General features: G+C 40.1%; 1 protein-coding gene across 2 annotated transcripts in view; it reads right to left on the bottom strand.

The window, feature by feature from the left end:
- ABHD12 (abhydrolase domain containing 12, lysophospholipase) overlaps positions 1-23,224 on the bottom strand; it is a 531,420-nt gene that overhangs the window by 53,571 nt on the left and 454,625 nt on the right. For both annotated transcript variants that reach the window (XM_053711964.1, XM_053711963.1), the window contains exon 12: positions 6-133. In XM_053711964.1, coding sequence (XP_053567939.1) covers positions 6-133 — 128 coding nt within the window. The remainder of the gene's footprint in view (positions 1-5; positions 134-23,224) is intronic.

Below are 23,224 nucleotides of genomic sequence, written 5' to 3'. Positions count from 1 at the left end.
CTTACTTCAGTATTTGTCGTAATTCTGGACTTCTGTAGATGTACTTGTGCCTGTAACCAAGATCCTTATGGAAAGGAATAAATTGGACTTTGAAGTCTCGTAAACTTCGTGCTGGAGCAGCAATGTTGTAAAGCTGCAGAAAAACAACAGACAATCAATAATAGAATTTTATTTTTAAAGGGACAAAAAAAAACCCATTTTTTTTCCTTTCATGATGCAGTTGAAAAGCATACGCCTAGATTTAGAGTTTTGTCGTTAAAGACCTGCGTTGCTAACGCTCCTTTTCTCCAACATTGGTGTGTCCGGTCCACGGTGTGATCCATTACTTGTGGGATATTCTCCTCCCCCACAGGGAAAGGCAAGGAGAGCACACAGCAAGAGCTGTCCATATAGTCCCTCCCAGGCTCCGCCCCCCCAGTCATTCTCCTTGCCGCTCTGAACAAGTAGCATCTCCTCGGGGATGGTGAGGAGTTTGTGGTGTTTAGTTGTAGTTTTTTATTCTTCTATCAAGAGTTTGTTATTTTAAAATAGTGCTGGTATGTACTATTTACTCTGAAACAGAAAGAGATGAAGATTTCTGTTTGTGAGAGGATTATGATTTTAGCAGACAGTAACTAAAATCCTTTGCTGTTTCCACATAGGACTGTTGAGATGAAGTAACTTCAGTTGGGGGAAACAGTTAGCAGACTTTCTGCTTAAGGTATGACTAGCCATATTTCTAACAAGACTGTGTAATGCTGGAAGGCTGTCATTTTCCCCTCATGGGGATCGGTAAGCCATTTTCTTAGTCTCAAACAGAATAAAGGGCTTATTATGGGCTATAAACTGGTAGACACTTTTAGGGGCTAAATCGATTGCTTTATTTAAGTATTATATGCAGTTTGAAGTTGTATTTCACACTTTTATAACATTGGGGAACGTTTTTAACACCAGGCACTTGTTAAGACACCTTCCCAGTCAGGAAGGGCCTTTCTCTGTAGTAGGCAGAGCCTCATTTTCGCGCCATTACTGTGCAATTAATTTTGAGTTCAGTACATGCAGCTGCATGTGTGAGGGTCTGGAATCCACTAAAAACGTTCCTAGAAGGCTTCATTTGGTATCATATACCCCCCTGGGATTGGTGAAGTTGCAGAAAAGGCTGTGGCTGGGACTGTAAGGGGGTTAAAATTAAAAACGGCTCCGGTTTCCACATTTTAAGGGTTAACAGCTTGAAAATTGGGGTGCAATACTTTGAATGTATTAAGACACTGTGGTGAAAATTTGGTAAAGATTGGATAATTCCTTCATAGTTTTTCACATATTCAGTAATAAAGTGTGCCCTGTTTAACATTTAAAGAGACAGTAACGGTTTTGTTTTAAAACGGTTTTTGTGCTTTATTAACCAGTTTAAGCCTGTTTAACATGTCTGTACCTTCAGATAGATCATGTTCTGTATGTATGGTAGCCAATGGGGTTCCCCCTTCAAATATAGTGTGATAATTGTGCCATTGCGTCCAAACAAAGTAAGGACAGAACTGTCACAAATTGTAAAGTTGCCCAGGATGATTCCTCAGATGAAGGAAGTAGACATAGTTCTACATCATCTCCTTCTGTGTCTATACCAGTTATGCCCGCGCAGGCGACCCCTAGTACTTCTAGCGCGCCAATGCTTGTTACTATGCAGTAATTGACGGCAGTAATGGATAACTCCATAGCTAATATTTTATCCAAAATGCCAGCATTTCAGAGAAAGCGCGATTGCTCTGTTTTAAACACTGTAGAGCAGGAGGGCGCTGATGATAATTTTTCTGTCATACCCTCACACCAATCTGAAGTGGCAGTGAGGGAGGGTTTGTCAGATGGGGAAATTTCTGATACAGGAAGAATTTCTCAGCAGGCAGAACCTGATGTTGTGACATTTAAATTTAAATTAGAGCATCTCCGCGCATTACTTAAGGAGGTGCTATCTACTCTGGATGATTGTGACAATCTGGTCAACCCAGAAAAATTGTGCAAGATGGACAGTTCCTTGAGGTCCCGGTGCACCCTGATGCTTTTCCGATACCTAAACGGGTGGCGGACATAGTGAATAAGGAGTGGGAGAAGCCAGGCATACCTTTTTGTCCCTCCTCCTATATTTAAGAAATTGTTCCCTATGGTCGACCCCAGGAAGGACACATGGCAAACAGTTCCTAAGGTCGAGGGGGAGTTTTCTACTCTAGCCAAGCGCACGACCATTCCTATTGAGGACAATTGTGCTTTCAAAGATCCTATGGATAAAAAATTGGAGGGTTTGCTTAAAAAGATTTTTGTACAGCAAGGTTACCTCCTTCAACCTATTTCGTGCATTATTCCTGTCACTACAGCGGCGTGGTTCTGGTTCGAGGAACTGGAAAAGTCGCTCAGTAGGGAGACTCCGTATGAGGAAGTCATGGACAGAATTTACGCACTTAAGTTAGCTAATTCCTTTATTTTAGACGCCGCTTTGCAGTTAGCGAGGTTAGCGGCAAAAAATTCAGGGTTTACAATTGTGGCGCGCAGAGCGCTCTGGCTAAAGTCTTGGTCGGCGGATGTATCTTCCAAGACAAAATTGCTTAATACCCCTTTCAAAGGTATGACCCCTTTTGGGCCAGAATTGAAAGAGATTATTTCAGTCATCACTGGGGGAAAGGGCCATGCCCTCCCACAAGATAAACCTTTCAAGGCAAAGAATAAGTCCAATTTTCGTTCCTTTCGCAATTTCAGGAACGGACCGGCTTCCAACTCGGCAGCCTCTAGACAAGAGGGTAACGCTTCCCAGACTAAACCAGCTTGGAAATCAATGCAAGGCTGGAACAAGGGTAAACAGGCCAAGAAACCTGCTGCTGCTACCAAGACAGCATGAAGAGGTAGCCCCCGATCCGGAACCGGATCTAGTAGGGGGCAGACTCTCTCTCTTTGCTCAGGCTTGGGCAAGAGATGTTCAGGATTCCTGGGCACTAGAAATTGTCTCTCAGGGTTATCTTCTAGAATTCAAGGAACTACCCCCAAGGGGAAGGTTCCACATGTCTCACTTATCTTCAAACCAAGTAAAGAGACAGGCATTCTTACATTGTGCAGAAGACCTGTTAAAGATGGGAGTGATACTCCCAGTTCCAACTGTGGAAAAAGGTCAGGGGTTTTACTCAAATCTGTTTGTAGTTCCCAAAAAAAGAGGGAACTTTCAGACCAATTCTGGATTTAAAAATTCTAAACAAATTTCTCAGAGTGACATCGTTCAAAATGGAAACTATTCGAACGATTTTACCTACAATCCAGGAGGGTCAATTTATGACTGCCGTGGATCTAAAGGATGCGTATCTGCATATTCCTATCCACAAAGATCATCATCAGTTCCTAAGGTTCGCCTTTCTGGACAAACATTACCTATTGTGGCTCTCCCATTCGGACTAGCCACTGCTCCAAGGATTTTCACAAAGGTGCTCGGGTCCCTTCTAGCGGTTCTAAGACCCAGGGGCATTGCAGTGGCACCTTACTTGGACGACATCCTAATTCAAGCGTCTTCTCTTTCAAAGACAAAGGCTCACACAGACATTGTTCTAGCCTTTCTCAGATCTCACGGGTGGTAGGTGAACATAGAAAAAAGTTCCCCGTCTCCGTCAACAAGAGTCCCTTTCTTGGGAACAATAATAGATTCTTTAGAAATAAAGATTTTCCTGACAGATGTCAGAGAGTCAAAGCTTCTAAACGCTTGTCAAGTTCTTCACTCTGTTCTACGGCCTTCCATAGCTCAGTGCATGGAAGTAGTAGGGTTGATGGTTGCAGCAATGGACATAGTTCCTTTTGCGCGAATTCATCTAAGACCATTACAACTGTGCATGCTCAAACAGTGGAATGGGGACTATACAGACTTGTCTCCAGTGATTCAAGTAGATCAGAAGACCAGAGACTCACTCCGTTGGTGGCTGACTCAGGATCACCTGTCCCAGGGAATGAGCTTCCGCAGACCAGAGTGGGTCATTGTCACGACCAACGCCAGTCTATTAGGCTGGGGCGCGGTCTGGGATTCCCTGAAAGCTCAGGGTCTATGGTCTCGGGAAGAGTCTCTTCTCCCGATAAACATCCTGGAACTGAGAGCGATATTCAATGCTCTCCGGGCTTGGCCTCAACTAGCAAAGGCCAGATTCATAAGATTCCAATCAGACAACATGACGACTGTTGCTTACTTCAACCATCAGGGGGGAACAAGGAGTTCCCTGGCGATGAGAGAGGTGACCAAGATCATCAAATGGGCGGAGGATCACTCCTACCACCTGTCTGCGATCCACATCCCAGGAGTGGAAAACTGGGAGGCGGATTATCTGAGTCATCAGACCTTTCATCCGGGGGAGTGGGAACTCCACCCGGAGGTGTTTGCCCAGTTGACCCAATTATGGGGCATTTCAGACATGGATCTGATGGCGTCTCATCAGAACTTCAAGGTTCCTTGCTACGGGTCCAGATCCAGGGATCCCAAGGCGACTCTAGTGGATGCATTAGTGGCGCCTTGGACTTTCAACCTAGCTTATGCGTTTCCACCGTTCCTTCTCATTCCCAGGCTGGTAGCCAGGATCAAACAGGAGAAGGCCTCGGTGATTTTGATAGCTCCTGCGTGGCCACGCAGGACTTGGTATGCAGACCTGGTGAATATGTCATCGGCTCCACCATGGAAGCTACCTTTGAGACAGGATCTTCTAGTACAAGGTCCATTCGAACATCCAAATCTAGTTTCTCTCCAGCTGACTGCTTGGAAATTGAACGCTTGATTTTGTCTAAGCGTGGGTTTTCGGATTCTGTGATAGATACTCTGGTACAAGCCAGAAAACCTGTGACTAGAAAGATTACCATAAAATATGGAAAAGATATATCTGTTGGTGTGAATCCAAGGGATTCTGATGGAGTAAGATTAAAATTCCTAGGATCCTTTCCTTTCTCCAAGAAGGTTTGGATAAGGGATTATCAGCGAGTTCTCTAAAAGGACAGATTTCTGCTTTATCTGTCTTGTTACACAAACGACTGGCAGCTGTGCCAGATGTTCAAGCTTTTGTTCAGGCTTTGGTCAGGATCAAGCCTGTTTACAGACCCTTGACTCCTCCCTGGAGTCTAAATTTGGTTCTTTCAGTTCTTCAAGGGGTTCCGTTTGAACCCTTACATTCCATAGATATCAAGTTGTTATCTTGGAAAGTTCTGTTTTTGGTTGCTATTCTTCTGCTAGAAGAGTTTCTGAATTATCTGTTCTGCAGTGTAATCCGCCCTATCTGGTGTTCCATTCAGATAAGGTTGTTTTGCGTACTAAACCTGGTTTCCTTCCAAAGGTTGTTTCCAACAAGAATATTAACCAGGAAATAGTTGTGCCTTCTTTGTGTCCGAATCCAGTTTCAAAGAAGGAACGCTTGTTACACAATTTAGATGTAGTCCGTGCTTTAAAGTTCTATTTATAAGCAACAAAGGATTTTAGACAAACGTCTTCTCTGTTTGTAGTTTATTCTGGCAAGAAGAGAGGTCAAAAAAGCTACTGCTACCTCTCTTTTCTTTTGGCTGAAAAGCATTATACGATTGGCTTACGAGACTGCCGGACGGCAGCCTCCTGAACGAATCACAGCTCACTCTACTAGGGCTGTGGCTTCCACATGGGCCTTCAAGAACGAGGCTTCTGTTGATCAGATATGTAAGGCAGCGACCTGGTCTTCTCTGCACACTTTGTCCAAATTCTACAAATTTGATACTTTTGCTTCTTCGGAGGCTATTTTTGGGAGAAAGGTTTTGCAAGCCGTGGTGCCTTCTGTTTAGGTAACCTAATTTGCTCCCTCCCTTCATCCGTGTCCTAAAGCTTTGGTATTGGTTCCCACAAGTAATGGATCACACCGTGGACCGGACACACCAATGTTGGAGAAAACAGAATTCATGCTTACCTGATAAATTACTTTCTCCAACGATGTGTCCGGTCCACGGCCCGCCCTGTTTTTTTAATCAGGTTTGAAGAATTTCTTTCTCTATACACTACAGTCACCACGGCACACTATAGTTTCTCCTTTTTTTCTCCTAACCGTCGGTCGAATGACTGGGGGGGCGGAGCCTGGGAGGGACTATATGGACAGCTCTTGCTCTCCTTGCCTTTCCCTGTGGGGGAGGAGAATATCCCACAAGTAATGGATCACACCGTGGACCGGACACACCGTTGGAGAAAGTAATTTATCAGGTAAGCATAAATTCTGTTTTTTTTCCAGCGAACACTTAAGACAACGCTGGTATTACGAGTTGTTTGAATGGCTGCGTTAGCCTCAGAAAAGTGAGCGTTGAGCATAATTTAGCGCCACTTCAACCCTCAATACCAGCGTTGCTTAGGGTAGCGGTAAGCTGGAAAAACGTGCTTGTGCACGATATCCCCATAGGAAACAATGGGGCAGTTTCGGCTGAAAAAAAAACACCTAACACCGGCAAAAAAGCAGTGTTCAGCTCCTAACGCAGCCCCATTGTTTCCTATAGGGAAACACTCTCTAAGTCTACACCTAACACGAACCCTGAGTCTAAACACCCCTAATCTTACACTTATTAACCCCTAATCTGCCATCCCCGACATCTTCACCACCTGTATTATACTATTAACCCCTAATCTGCCACTCCGGACACCGCCGCCACCTACATTATACATATGAGCCCCTAATCTGCTGTCCCTAACATCACCGACACCTATATTATATGTATTAACCCCTAATCTGCCCCCCCCCCCCCAACGTCGCCGCCACCTACCTACACTTATTAACCCCTAATCTGCCAACCGGACATCGCTGCCACTATAATAAATGTATTAACCCCTAAACCGCCACACTCCCGCCTCGCAAACACTAGAATAAATTTTATTAACCCCTAATCTGCTCTCCCTAACATCGCCGCCACCTACCTACAATTATTAACCCCTAAACTGCCACCCCCAACGTCGCCGCTACTATAATAAAGTTATTAACCCCTAAACCTAACTCTAACCCTAACACCCCCTAAGTTAAATATAATTTAAATTAAACGAAATAAACTTACTATAATTAAATAAATTATTCCTATTTAAAACGAAATACTTAAAATAAACCCTAAGATAGCTACAATATAACTAATAATTACATTGTAGCTATTTTATGATTTATACAGGTGGCCCTCGTTTTACAACGGTTCAATTTACACCGTTTCAGAATAACAACCTTTTTTTCCAGTCATGTGACTGCTATTGAAAAGCATTGAGAAGCAGTGCATTTATTAAAATAGCCAGTAAGTGGAGCTGTCCGCTTGTGTTGCAGCAAAGCCAATCAAGCTGAAATTAATCAGTTTAACCAGACCTGAGCTATCGAGCAGATTTCAAAGGAACAAGATCTTCCTGTCTATAAATCAGTCCAGATTGGAATGCATAGAAAGAACTGTTTGCAGAAAAATGCAAGTGAAGTCTGTTGTGTGATTATTTTATTAGGTTTATAATGCTGTTTAGCAAATGTTTTTGTTCATTTAACTTGGTTTAATTATATATTGTGTTGTGTGATTATTTTATTAGGTATATAATGCTGTAATGCTGTTTAGCATTTAAAGTCTTCATTTCAAAGCTTTAAAAATAATGTATTAGGTGTTACTTATGACAATTTTGAGAGGGGCCTGGAACCTAACTCCATCACTTCCCACTGACTTACATTATAAACTGGGTTTCAATTTACAACGGTTTCAATTTACAACCATTCCTTCTGGAACCTAACCCCGGCGTAAACTGAGGGCTACCTGTATTTATTTAGGGTTAGGTTTAGGGGTTAATAACTTTATTATAGTAGCGGCGACCTTGGGGCGGCAGATTATGGGTTAATAATTGTAGGTAGGTGGCGGCGATGTTAGGGAGGGCAGATTAGGGGTTAATAAAATGTATTCTAGTGTTTGCGAGGCGGGAGTGTGGCGGTTTAGGGGTTAATACATTTATTATAGTGGCGGCGATGTCCGGTCGGCAGATTAGGGGTTAATAAGTGTAGGTAGGTGGCGGCGGCGGCGACATTGGGGGGCAGATTAGGGGTTAATAAATATAATATAGGTGTCGGCGATGTTAGGGACAGCAGATTAGGGGGTTCATAGGTATAATGTAGGTGGCGGCGGTGTACGGAGCGGCAGATTAGGGGTTAAAAAATTTTATTATAGGGTTTGCGATGTGGGGGGGGCCTCGGTTTAGGGGTTCATAGGTAGTTTATGGGTGTTAGTATACTTTATAGCACAGTAGTTAAGAGCTTTATGTTCCCGCGTTAGCCCATAAAGCTCTTAACTACTGACTTTTTTTGGCTGTAGGAGTCTTGTCAGTACAGGGTCTACCGCTCACTTCTTCCAAGACTCGTAATACCGGCGTTAGGCAAATCCCATAGAAAAGATAGGATACGCAATTGACGTAAGGGGATCTGCGGTAGCCTCGAGTCGCGGAAAGAAAGTGAGCGGTAGACCCTTTCCTGTCTGACTCTAAATACCAGCGGGCATTAAAAAGCAGCGTTAGGACCCCTTAACGCTGCTTTTGACGGCTAACGCCAAACTTTAAATCTAGGCTATAGTTAGGTAGGTTTAGCACCTGGGTGCTATTTGCTGATTGGTGGCTGCACCTAGCTATGATTTTCAACAAAGGATACCTTAATAATGAAGCAAATTAGATAATAGAAGTAAATTGGAAAGTTTTCTTTAAAATTGTATGCTCTATCTGAATTATGAAAGACAAAATGTGGGTTTCCTGTCCCTTTAAGTAAACTATGCTAATGTAGAGAACATATGTACACAGCAGACAAGCATCCGCTTTACCTGTAACATGACAAACAACTCATTGCCTTCTAGGTGACATACTGGCCACCATATGGGGACATATTTTTACTCTTTTTACAGTGCCAGCAAAGCTTATAAATGCCAGATAATACATTTCTGGGTACAAATAGCATTACTCACAATAAAATGTAGCTCTAAAAGTATTATAAAATTTATAGAAAAGACTTAAAAGCCCAATTAATAACCTAAACTGGTTTATTAAACAAACATATAAATAAATTTAGCCAGATGCGGTAACTAACTCTTCCAGTTTTGCTTTTAATTTTAGCTGAGAGCTTGCAAGTGAGAGCTAGACTTCCTCTGCGTGTTGTATTAATTTGTTTTTGTAATTTTCCCTATGGGCCTTGCACCCAGACTTGTCTGGGGTTGACTGCCTGGGACTCTAGGAGCGGTATAGCCACCTGTGAGTGCTATTGAGCACCCAGGGCTGTGCATGTTGCAGGGTCATAGGATGAGTACCCAGTCCAGTCTGAGAGGGCAATCCCCTTTCAGTGTTTTGTATATGTGTGTGTGTATATATATATATATATATATATATATATATATATATATATATATATACATACATACATACACACACACACACACACATATATATATATATACACACACATATATATATATATATATATATATATATATAAATTATGTACACATATAAACACATACATACATACATATGTACACATAAATAGACAAATATATGAGTGCATTGAAACCCTTTGCCGTTAAGTAGATGAAAACATGTAAAAACATAATTTATGTAAGAACTTACCCGATAAATTCATTTCTTTCATATTGGCAAGAGTCCATGAGCTAGTGACGAATGGGATATACAATCCTACCAGGAGAGGCAAAGTTTCCCAAACCTCAAAATGCCTATAAATACACCCCTCACCGCACCCACAATTCAGTTTAATGAATAGCCAAGTAGTGGGGTGATAAAGAAAGGAGTAAAAAGCATCAACAAAGGAATATGGTAATAATTGTGCTTTATACAAAAAAAATCATAACCACCATAAAAAGGGTGGGCCTCATGGACTCTTGCCAATATGAAAGAAATGAATTTATCAGGTAAGTTCTTACATAAATTATGTTTTCTTTCATGTAATTGGCAAGAGTCCATGAGCTAGTGACGTATGGGATAGCAATACCCAAGATGTGGAACTCCACGCAAGAGTCACTAGAGAGGGAGGGAAAACAAATAAAAACAGCCAATTCCGCTGAAAAAAATTAATCCACAACCCAAAATATAAGTTTATTCTCAAAAATGAAAAGAAAAAACTTAAATCAAAAGCAGAAGAATCAAACTGAAACAGCTGCCTGAAGAACTTTTCTACCAAAAACTGCTTCCGAAGAAGCAAATACATCAAAACGGTAGAATTTAGTAAATGTATGCAAAGAAGACCAAGTTGCTGCTTTGCAAATCTGATCAACTGAAGCTTCATTCTTAAAAGCCCATGAAGTGGAGCCTGATCTAGTAGAATGAGCTGTAATTCTCTGAGGCGGGGCTTGACCCGACTCCAAATAAGCTTGATGAATCAAAAGCTTTAACCATGAAGCCAAGGAAACAGCAGAAGCCTTCTGACCTTTCCTAGAACCATAAAAAAAGATAACAAATAGACTAAAAGTCTTCCTGAAATCCTTAGTAGCTTCAACATAATATTTCAAAGCTCTCACCACATCCAAAGAATGTAAGGATCTCTCCAAAGAATTCTTGGGATTAGGACACAATGAAGGAACAACAATTTCTCTATTAAATGTTGTTAGAATTCACAACCTTAGGTAATAATTTAAATGAAGTCTGCAAAACCGCCTTATCCTGATGAAAAATCAGCAAAGGAGATTCACAAGGAAGAGCAGATAATTCAGAAACTCTTCTAGCAGAAGAGATGGCCAAAAGGAACAAGACTTTCCAAGAAAGTAGTTTAATGTCCAAAGAATGCATAGGCTCAAAAGGAGGAGCCTGTAAAGCCTTCAAAACCAAATTAACTCCAAGGAGGAGAGATTGATTTAATTAGGTTAAAAATGGGAAGATTAGTGCGCGCTAGAGGATAGTATTACTAAACACTACTCTAAAGATACAATCTCTGTTTGTATCAGACACAAGTAAAAAAACAGTAACGAAGCCTAAGCTTCAGGATAGAGAGAGTGCGCTAATAAGCTAAAAGTATACACACCATATAAAGATTGATGTTCGAATTTAATGAACACATGAAACAAAATACACAAAAATATACAAACACTGGATATAGGGACGTCTCCCTGTAGAGTAAATGAAACTCAGATAAAAGTCCTGATTAAAAATGCAGGTAAAAACCTATATATGCTAAGCAAATATTTGCAGATAACAATTGATAATTTATGATATAATGGAGATGTTTAAGTGTATGGCATAAAACTGATATTATAAAATATAACTTAAAAACAAGAGGATTGAATAAAATGACAAGCACCAAGTTCATATGTATAGTCACAGTGCAGGTAGCCGTATGCAAATGAGCATCAGTATTGTAACACTTGTAAGAAATAACGGCTTGGATTCGTATGTTAAAAGCTTGTACCACAAACAGATACAATGTACTGTACCGTGAGTTCAGAGGGTGTTCAGAGGGTGTTACCGAGGAAAGGAAAATCCTTCGGTCAAAACTCGGACCGCGGCTGCAGTAACTGCCGTTCCTGGGGATAGAAGTGTGCAAACCTCTGCACATGTGAGTCGGCGTCTGACGTCACAGACTTTTCATCCGCTCTTCTCAAGTTGTTATTCACTGCTCCAGCAGCGTGAAAGAAAAACAGCTGATTGCTGTGTCCTGATGGAAACTCGCTGTAAAGGCAGACTTGTCTGCTATAGATGTACTTGTTGATCCAGTAGAATGGTGGGGCACACGTTCTCCCTCACCTCAGGATATATAAAGATGCTGTTAACCCGGGTTAAAGTTGCAGTACAAACTGCACTGGAATGTCCGTTTGTGTTTCAAAGTCAGTGTGTCACAAATGCAAGCGACGCGTTTCGCCCTCCCTTGGGCTTTATCAAGATGCATGTGACAGGTAACTGAGAGCCTTTTAAGTGATCCATTCGCTTGTGATTGGTTAGTAGATTCAATTGTAAAGGTAACACCCTCCAGGTAGTTAAGGTGGTATCTGTTTTTCTTTTACCTTTAAAATCCTTCTTCTTTAGTTGCTAGGGTAACACCCTCCAGGTAGTTAAGGTGGTATATGCTTACTTGAGTCATTACAGACTCTTTAGCTTTGTGCCTGTCTGACACCAAAATATATAGAAACATTTTCATAAAATATATAAAATACGTAATCAATATCAGTTGTGTCATAACAATAAAGCCATACTAAGTATATTGGAATTGCTCACTATAGATATAACTCTAAGCCAAAAATTAGTTAAAAATTGATTACAAATATTGAGTATCTACCTTGAGTGGACATATATATTATAGGGGGATATTTGCAGCTAATTGTGTAGAAACATCATAAAAATAAATACATAATATCTTAAAAGTAAGTGAATGAATGAATAAATAACAATGTATTGACAATTACAAGGCTAAAAGTGAACCTATCAGAACAATTATTACGCTTATAGTGGAAACGGATTAAAATTCTAATTGTATAAAGTGCGTGTGCATGTGAGTGTAAAGTGCTATTGGACAATTCTATTCAAATAAAAATGGGGAGAGGTCCAGTTTTGAGTTAAGGCCCTTTGGGAATAAAGTGTCATATTTGTAAATCAGTTCAGCTTCTTGTATTAAAAGTGTTTTCCCTTGTTACCTCCTCTCCAGTGTCCTTTAACTTTTTTAATCCCCCAATAATTAAGTGCTTTAGTGTCCCCGTAGTGTTTTTCTTTAAAATGTTTATAAAGTGAAGTGTCATCCCTACCCTTTTCTATACATAATAAATGTTCCCTAATCCTATCCTTTAGGGATCTAGTGGTTTCACCAAAATAAAAAAAGTTTACACAAACATTTTAATGCATAAATAATATTTTTATGATTGCACCTGATTAAATCTTTAATTTGAAAATTAGTTTCTGAACTATTTATTTTTAAAGCCTTCAATTTGGAGCTGTGTTTGCAGGCCTTACATGTATAACAGGGAAAAAAACCTACTGGTATTTTACCCCCCAAGTCTTTTTGTATTGAGTTGTTATTCCTTTTCAGTTCACTGGGAGCTAGCTGCATTTTAAAATTGTTCACTCTTCTAAAAATAAAGGTTGGTTTATCTGCCAATTGTTTCCCAATTATATTGTCTTCCTTTAAAAGGGGCCAGTGTTTCTTTATTATCTTTTTGATTATATTATGGTCTACACTATAATCCGTAATAAAGGGAACATTAATTAGATCATTCTCTTCTCTTTTTTTAGTCTTATACTCTAAAAGTTCATTTCTGTTGGTTAAACGTGCTTTAGAAATTGCGTTTTCAATTTTAGCTTTCTCATATCCCCTATCCTCAAATTTTTTTGCTATTAGAATGACTTGGTTCTCAAAGTCTTCTATTCTTGAGCAATTTCTTTTAATACGTAGTGTTTGTCCGTAAGGGATGTTATCCTTCCAGGTTTTCAAGTGGCAACTATCTGCATGAATCAAATTATTACAATCGACTGGTTTAAAACGGGTCTTAGTTTCTAATTTGTCTTTAATTGCCATAATTTCCAGGTCAAGGAAGTTAACCTTAGTTTGACTATAGTGGCTTATGAATTTGAAACCATAGTTATTGGAATTCATCCTCTCAAAAAACATAATTTATGCTTACCTGATAAATTTATTTCTCTTGTAGTGTATTCAGTCCACGGGTCATCCATTACTTATGGGATATATTCCCTTCCAAACAGGAAGTTGCAAGAGGATCACCCAAGCAGAGCTGCTATATAGCTCCTCCCCTCACATGTCATATCCAGTCATTCGACCGAAACAAGACAAGAAAGGAGAAACCATAGGGTGCAGTGGTGACTGGAGTTTTAATTAAAATTTAGATCTGCCTTAAAAAGACAGGGCGGGTCGTGGACTGAATACACTACAAGAGAAATAAATTTATCAGGTAAGCATAAATTATGTTTTCTCTTGTTAAGTGTATTCAGTCCACGGGTCATCCATTACTTATGGGATACCAATACCAAAGCCAAAGTACACGGATGATGGGAGGGACAAGGCAGGAACGTAAACGGAAGGAACCACTGCCTGTAGAACCTTTCTCCCAAAAACAGCCTCCGAAGAAGCAAAAGTGTCAAATTTGTAAAATTTTGAAAAAGTGTGAAGCGAAGACCAAGTTGCAGCCTTGCAAATCTGTTCAACAGAGGCCTCATTCTTAAAGGCCCAGGTGGAAGCCACAGCTCTAGTGGAATGAGCTGTAATTCTTTCAGGGGGCTGCTGTCCAGCAGTCTCATAGGCTAAACGTATTATGCTACGAAGCCAGAAGGATAGAGAGGTTGCCGAAGCTTTTTGACCTCTCCTCTGACCAGAGTACACGACAAACAGGGAAGAAGTTTGACGAAAATCTTTAGTTGCCTGTAAATAGAACTTCAGGGCACGGACTACGTCCAGATTATGTAAAAGTCGTTCCTTCTTTGAAGAAGGATTAGGACATAATGATGGAACAACAATCTCCTGATTGATATTCCTGTTAGAAACTACCTTAGGTAAAAACCCAGGTTTAGTACGCAGAACTACCTTGTCTGAATGGAAAATCAGATAAGGAGAATCACAATGTAAGGCCGATAACTCAGAGACTCTTCGAGCCGAGGAAATAGCCATCAAAAACAGAACTTTCCAAGATAAAAGCTTAATATCAATGGAATGAAGGGGTTCAAACGGAACCCCTTGAAGAACTTTAAGAACCAAGTTTAAGCTCCACGGAGGAGCAACCGTCTTAAACACAGGCTTAATCCTAGCCAAAGCCTGACAAAAAGCCTGGACGTCTGGAACTTCTGCCAGACGTTTGTGTAAGAGAATAGACAGAGCAGAAATCTGTCCCTTTAACGAACTAGCAGATAAGCCCTTTTCTAAACCCTCTTGTAGAAAGGACAATATCCTAGGAATCCTAACCTTACTCCATGAGTAACCCTTGGATTCGCACCAATATAAATATTTACGCCATATCTTATGGTAAATTTTTCTGGTAACAGGCTTCCGTGCCTGTATTAAGGTATCAATAACTGACTCCGAGAAGCCACGCTTTGATAGGATCAAGCGTTCAATCTCCATGCAGTCAGCCTCAGAGAAATTAGATTTGGATGTTTGAAAGGACCTTGTATTAGAAGGTCCTGCCTCAGAGGTAGAGACCATGGTGGACAGGACGACATGTCCACTAGGTCTGCATACCAGGTCCTGCGTGGCCACGCAGTCGCTATCAGAATCACCGATGCTCTCTCCTGTTTGATCTTGGCAATCAGTCGAGGTAGCATCGGAAATGGTAGAAACACATAAGCCATGTTGAAGACCCAAGGGGCTGTCAGAGCATCTATCAGCGCCGCTCCCGGGTCCCTGGACCTGGATCCGTAACAAGGAAGCTTGGCGTTCTGGCGAGACGCCATGAGATCCAGATCTGGTTTGCCCCAACGATGAATCAGTTGAGCGAAGACCTCCGGATGAAGTTCCCACTCCCCCGGATGAAAAGTCTGGCGATGTAGATCGCTGACAGGTGGCAAGAGTGAGACTCTGCCCAGCGAATTATCTTTGAGACTTCCAACATCACTAGGGAACTCCTGGTTCCCCCTTGATGGTTGATGTAAGCCACAGTCGTGATGTTCTCCTCCTGAGTCCATAATCCCTGAGCCCTCAGGGAGCTCCAGACTGCACCCCAACCTAGAAGGCTGGCATCTGTTGTTACAATTGTCCAATCTGGCCTGCGAAAGATCATCCCCTTGGACAGGTGGACCCGAGAAAGCCACCAGAGAAGAGAATCTCTGGTCTCTTGATCCAGATCTAGTAGAGGGGACAAATCTGAGTAATCCCCATTCCACTGACTTAGCATGCATAATTGCAGGGGTCTGAGATGCAGGCGCGCAAATGGTACTATGTCCATTACCGCTACCATTAAGCCGATTACTTCCATGCACTGAGCTACTGACGGGCGTGGAATGGAATGAAGGACACGGCAAGCATTTAAGAGTTTTGATAACCTGGCCTCCGTCAGGTAAATTTTCATTTCTACAGAATCTATCAGAGTCCCTAGGAAGGAGACTCTTGTGAGTGGTGATAGAGAACTCTTTTCCACGTTCACCTTCCACCCATGCGACCTCAGAAATGCCAGAACTATCTCTGTATGAGACTTGGCAATTTGAAAACTTGACGCTTGTGTCAGGATGTCGTCTAGGTACGGCGCCACCGCTATGCCTCGCGGCCTTAGCACCGCTAGGAGTGAGCCCAGAACCTTTGTAAAAATTCTCGTGGCCGTAGCTAACCCGAAGGGAAGAGCTACAAACTGGTAATGCCTGTTTAGAAAGGTAAATCTTAGGTACCAATAATGATCTTTGTGAATAGGTATATGAAGGTAGGCATCCTTTAAATCTACTGTGGTCATGTATTGACCCTCTTGGATCATGGGTAGGATGGTTCGAATAGTTTCCATTTTGAATGATGGAACTCTTAGGAATTTGTTTAAGATTTTTAGGTCCAAGATTGGTCTGAAGGTTCCCTCTTTCTTGGGAACCACAAACAGATTTGAGTAAAACCCTTGCCCTTGTTCCGTCCGCGGAACTGGGTGGATCACCCCCATTACTAAGAGGTCTTGCACACAGCGTAGAAATGCCTCTTTCTTTATTTGGTTTGCTGATAACCTTGAAAGATGAAATCTCCCTTGTGGAGGAGAAGCTTTGAAGTCCAGAAGATATCCCTGAGATATGATCTCCAACGCCCAGGGATCCTGGACATCTCTTGCCCAAGCCTGGGCGAAGAGAGATAGCCTGCCCCCCACTAGATCCGTTTCCGGATCGGGGGCCCTCAATTCATGCTGTCTTAGGGGCAGAAGTAGGCTTTCTGGCCTGCTTGCCCTTGTTCCAGGGCTGGTTAGCTTTCCAGCCCTGTCTGTAACGAGCAACAGGTCCTTCCTGTTTTGGAGCGGAGGAAGTTGATGCTGCTCCTGCCTTGAAGTTACGAAAGGCACGAAAATTAGACTGTTTGGCCTTTGATTTGGCCCTGTCCTGAGGAAGAGTATGACCCTTACCTCCAGTAATGTCAGCAATAATTTCTTTCAAGCCGGGCCCGAATAAGGTCTGCCCTTTGAAAGGAATATTAAGCAATTTAGATTTAGAAGTCACGTCAGCTGACCAGGATTTAAGCCATAGCGCTCTGCGCGCCTGGATGGCGAATCCGGAGTTCTTAGCCATTAGTTTGGTTAAATGTACAACGGCATCAGAAACAAATGCATTAGCTAGCTTAAGTGCTTTAAGCTTGGTCATAATCTCATCCAATGGAGCTGTGCGAATGGCCTTGTTGAACAAACATTTTCTTTAGGTAACCTTCTAATTTTTTATCCATTGGATCCGAAAAAGCACAACTATCCTCTACCGGGATAGTGGTACGTTTAGCTAAAGTAGAAACTGCTCCCTCCACCTTAGGGACCGTCTGCCATAAATCTCGTGTGGTGGCGTCTATTGGAAACATTTTTCTTAATATCGGAGGAGGGGAAAAGGGCACACCGGGTCTATCCCACTCCTTGCTAATAATTTCTGTAAGCCTTTTAGGTATAGGAAAAACGTCAGTACACACCGGTACCGCAAAGTATCTATCCAACCTACATATTTTCTCTGGAATTGCAACCGTGTTACAATCATTCAGAGACGCTAATACCTCCCCTAGCAATACACGGAGGTTCTCAAGCTTAAATTTAAAATTAGAAATCTCTGAATCCGGTCTCCCTGGATCAGATCCGTCACCCACAGAATGAAGCTCTCCGTCCTCATGTTTTGCAAATTGTGACGCAGTATCGGACATGGCTCTCACATCATCAGTGCGCTCTGTCCTTAACCCAGAGCTATCGCGCTTGCCTCTTAATTCAGGCAATTTAGACAATACCTCTGTCATAACAGCAGCCATATCTTGCAAAGTGATTTGTATGGGCCTCTCTGATGTACTTGGCGCCACAATATCACGCGCCTCCTGAGCGGGAGGCGAAGGTACTGACACGTGAGGAGAGTTAGTCGGCATAACTTCCCCCTCGTTGTCTGGTGATAATTTCTTTACAGATAAAATTTGACTTTTATTCAAAGTGACATCAATACATTTAGTACACATATTTCTGTGGGGCTCCACATTGGCCTTCAAACATAGTGAACAAACAGATTCATCTGTGTCAGACATGTTTAAACAGACTAGCAATGAGACTAGCAAGCTTGGAAAATCCTTTCAAATAAGTTTACAAGCAATATAAAAAATGCTACTGCTCCTTTAAGAAGCACAAAAAATCGTCACAGTTGAAATAACAATGAACCGAATCAGTTATAGCAACCAAATTTTCACAGTAAATGTATTAAGTTAGCAAAGCATTGCACCCACTAGCAAATGGATGATTAACCCCTTAATACCCAAAAACGGATAATCAATTTAACAATTAACGTTTTTATCACAGTCAAACACACTGTCACAGGTCTGCTGTGACTGATTACCTCCCTCAAAATGAATTTTGAAGACCCCTGAGCTCTCTAGAGACGTCCTGGATCAAGGAGGAAGAAGCAGGAAGACTGTAACTGAATTTTTACTGCGCAAAAAAGCGCTAAAATAGGCCCCTCCCACTCATATTACAACAGTGGGAAACCTCAGATAATCGTTTCTATATAGAAATAAATGACAGCCATGTGGAAAATCATGCCCCAAAAGATTTATCACCAAAGTACCTCACAAAAAAACGAATAACATGCCAGTAAACGTTTTAAACATGCACTTTAAAAGTTAGGTAGTGTTATTAATAAGCCTGCTACCAGTCGCTTCTACTGCAGTTAAGGCTCATACATTACCTCAGTATTAACAGTATTTTCTTAGTCAATTCCATTCCTTAGAAAATTACTTATTGTACATACATTCATCAGCCTGATACCAGTCGCTACTGCATTTAAGGCTGTACTTACATTACATCGGTATCAGCAGTATTTTCTTAGTCAATTCCATTCCTTAGAAAAATAATTTACTGCACATACCTTGTTTGCAGGATTCCCCACACGCTATTCCCTTTCTGAAAGTTACCCCACTGCTCAGAATATGCGAGAACAGCCAGTGGATCTTAGTTACTTCTGCTAAGATCATAGAAAACGCAGGCAGATTCTTCTTCCAAATACTGCCTGAGAACAAACAGCACGCTCCGGTGCCATTTAAAATAACAAACTTTTGATTGAAGAAATAAACTAAGTATAAAAAACACCACAGACCTCTCACAACGTCCTATCTAGTTGAGTTGCAAGAGAATGACTGGATATGACATGTGAGGGGAGGAGCTATATAGCAGCTCTGCTTGGGTGATCCTCTTGCAACTTCCTGTTGGGAAGGGAATATATCCCATAAGTAATGGATGACCCGTGGACTGAATACACTTAACAAGAGAAAGTTTAATTAGTTCATTCTCAGGGCCTTTCCAGATTAAAAACAAATCATCTATATAGCGCTTGTAGAGCACGAGGCTCGCACCGAGAGGGTCATTATTGAAGAATTCTTCTTCAGAGAACCCCATAAATAAATTAGCATAACTCGGTGCGAACCTCGTGCCCATGGCTGTGCCCTCTATCTGTCTGTAGAATTTACTGTCAAAAGAGAAAAAATTATGCTCTAATATATATTGAATACTTTTTAATATGAAATCACTCTGTTTGACTTCCATATTGGTATCACCATATAAAAATTTTTTAACTGCTGCTATTCCCTGTTGGTGATCAATCACAGTGTACAGTGATGATACATCGCATGTTGCGATTATCATTCCATCCTCCCATTTTATCGAATTTAAGATATTCAGTAATTGGGTTGAGTCTTTCAAATGTGAATTTAAATTAGTTACATAAGGTTGCAGGAATCGGTCTATATATTGAGATAGATTGGCAGAGATTGAGTTAATCCCAGATATGATGGGCCTCCCTGGTGGATTTATGAGACATTTGTGCACTTTTGGAAGGAAATAAAAGATAGGGATTTTGGAATGTTTAGGTGTTAAATAGTTGAATTCACGTTCATTGAGAAGTCCTTCAGATTTTCCTTCGGTAAGAATTTTATTTAGTATTTTAATATATTTATCTGTAGGATTCATTAGTAGTACTTCATATGTTTTCTTATCATTTAACAACCTATATGCCTCAAGCATATATTTGTCTGTATCCATTATTACGACCCCCCCACCCTTATCCGCCAGCTTTATGGTCACTTCTAAGTCTTTCTGCATTTTTGTCAGTATCTCTCTTTCTTTCTTATTGATATTTTGTTTCCTAATATGAGGTAACTCACATTTTTTGATATCGTTTAGTACTATTTTCTCAAAGGTATCAAGATAGTTACCCTTTGAAGAAGCTGGATAAAATCGCGATTTAGGTTTTAAATCTGTATGTTGGAATTTATCCAATACTTTATTGGGAATGGTGCTCTGTTTCTCTAATGGACTTTTCATGAAAAAACGCTTCAAGGTTAGATTTCTGACAAACTTCTTGATATGTATGTGAGTGTTGAACTTGCTCATCCTAGTAGTAGGTGCATAAGAAAGACCTAAGTTAAGTAATTTCTCCTGTTCTTTTGTCAGATTGATTTTACTTAAATTGAAAATCCCACTCTTCTTGTTACTATTATCTACCTCAATCTTTTTGGGTCGTTTAGACCTTCCTCCCCCTCTTCTTCCTCTAAGTTTCTTTTTCTTCTTTGTATCTGTTCTGCTTCTTTTTTTTGTAAATTTTTTGAGAAGCCCTCTCTTAGAGGGCTGTGGCCTAAAAAAGGCGATTTGACATCTGATCTTATTTTTTCTGTATTTGTCAAATCCTCTCTCAGGGGGAGAAACCTATTTTGTGTGGGTGTTATAAATTCCCTATTATTTTGTCTCATATCTCTTGATTTATAGAAACCTCTGTGTCTGGGATATTCCCAATCATTCTTATCGTGGTTATGATTGCTCCTCTGGTAATCATAATTGCGATTAGAATTATTGTAATGATAGCCATGATTATTAGTCCGATATCCGTTATTACGATTTTGATATTCAAAACTATTTCGATATCCCTGATTTTGTTGTCGGTAATGTTCAGAATTCCAATAATTTGGATTTCTATAATTATTATTGTAATTACGTCTATAATAATTATTAGTGTTCTCCTGATTGTAATTGTAATTAGGATGGCTATTGTTAAGACTAGCATATTGAGAATCGTATTGTTGGTTATAATTTCTGGAAGTGTTTTCTTTTTTGTTATTTCTATTGTGAGGTTTTGTAGATTCTTGCTGGTCTATCTCTTTATGTGTTTCTGTGCTTCTATCAGTATTGTCCTTGATATCCCTTTCCATTTTACCCCATTTTGATCTCAATAGATCTTTATTCAAATTATCTAATTTGTTGATTATCACTTTTTGTTTTTCTTTAAATTCTGTTTCTTCCTTCAAACCCTTTAGTTTTTCTTTCAGGTCAGAAATATTAGTTTCTATAGTTAATAATGTTTCTTTACGGGATTTTTTTAGGATTTCTATAAGCCCCCTAGAGGCTGTTTTGAGTGTATCAGTCCATTCTGCCTGTAGTTCTTCACTTAGTGTAAAGGTGCAGTTCTTACTGAACTGTAAAACTCTAGGGATAATACCCTTACTCGTGTACCTATTTAGAAATACTAGCTCCATTTTTTGTTTTAGCTCTTTTATCATAGCTAATTCGAGTTCGTTCATCAAATCTGATAAATTGGGAATAGAATGGTTACTGTGTGTAGTAGACTTACTATCACTACTTAATTCCAAGTAGATTTTATCCCTAAAATCAAATAAGTCCTCCATAGTGCTATTCATGGGTATACAATAATGTTTATTGGTGTAAAGTGGAATATGGTGTCCAAAGCAGCACACTAAAGGTCAGAGATAAATGAAGAAAGTTAAAAATGGGAAGATTAGTGCGCGCTAGAGGATAGTATTACTAAACACTACTCTAAAGATACAATCTCTGTTTGTATCAGACACAAGTAAAAAAACAGTAACGAAGCCTAAGCTTCAGGATAGAGAGAGTGCGCTAATAAGCTAAAAGTATACACACCATATAAAGATTGACGTTCGAATTTAATGAACACATGAAACAAAATACACAAAAATATACAAACACTGGATATAGGGACGTCTCCCTGTAGAGTAATAATACTATCTGATTCATGCAGATAGTTGCCGCTTGAAAACCTGGAAGGATAACATCCCTTACGGACAAACACTACGTATTAAAAGAAATTGCTCAAGAATAGAAGACTTTGAGAACCAAGTCATTCTAATAGCAAAAAAATTTGAGGATAGGGGATATGAGAAAGCTAAAATTGAAAACGCAATTTCTAAAGCACGTTTAACCAACAGAAATGAACTTTTAGAGTATAAGACTAAAAAAAGAGAAGAGAATGATCTAATTAATGTTCCCTTTATTACGGATTACAGTGTAGACCATAATATAATCAAAAAGATAATAAAGAAACACTGGCCCCTTTTAAAGGAAGACAATATAATTGGGAAACAATTGGCAGATAAACCAACCTTTATTTTTAGAAGAGCGAACAATTTTAAAATGCAGCTAGCTCCCAGTGAACTGAAAAGGAATAACAACTCAATACAAAAAGACTTGGGGGGTAAAATACCAGTAGGTTTTTTTCCCTGTTATACATGTAAGGCCTGCAAACACAGCTCCAAACTGAAGGCTTTAAAAATAAATAGTTCAGAAACTAATTTTCAAATTAAAGATTTAATCAGGTGCAATCATAAAAATATTATTTATGCATTAAAATGTTCGTGTAATCTTTTTTATTTTGGTGAAACCACTAGATCCCTAAAGGATAGGATTAGGGAACATTTATTATGTATAGAAAAGGGTAGGGATGACACTTCACTTTATAAACATTTTAAAGAAAAACACTACGGGGACACTAAAGCACTTAATTATTGGGGGATTAAAAAAGTTAAAGGACACTGGAGAGGAGGTAACAAGGAGAAAACACTTTTAATACAAGAAGCTGAATTGATTTACAAATATGACACTTTATTCCCAAAGGGCCTTAACTCAGAACTGGACCTCTCCCCATTTTTATTTGAATAGAATTGTCCAATAGCACTTTACACTCACATGCACACGCACTTTATACAATTAGAATTTTAATCCGTTTCCACTATAAGCGTAATAATTTTTCTGATAGGTTCACTTTTAGCCTTGTAATTGTCAATACATTGTTATTTATTCATTCATTCACTTACCTTTAAGATATTATGTA

The sequence above is a fragment of the Bombina bombina genome, chromosome 4 (assembly GCF_027579735.1).
Source record: "Bombina bombina isolate aBomBom1 chromosome 4, aBomBom1.pri, whole genome shotgun sequence".
NCBI classification, from domain to species: Eukaryota; Metazoa; Chordata; class Amphibia; order Anura; family Bombinatoridae; genus Bombina; species Bombina bombina.
This window is presented reverse-complemented; position numbering and strand designations above follow the sequence as displayed.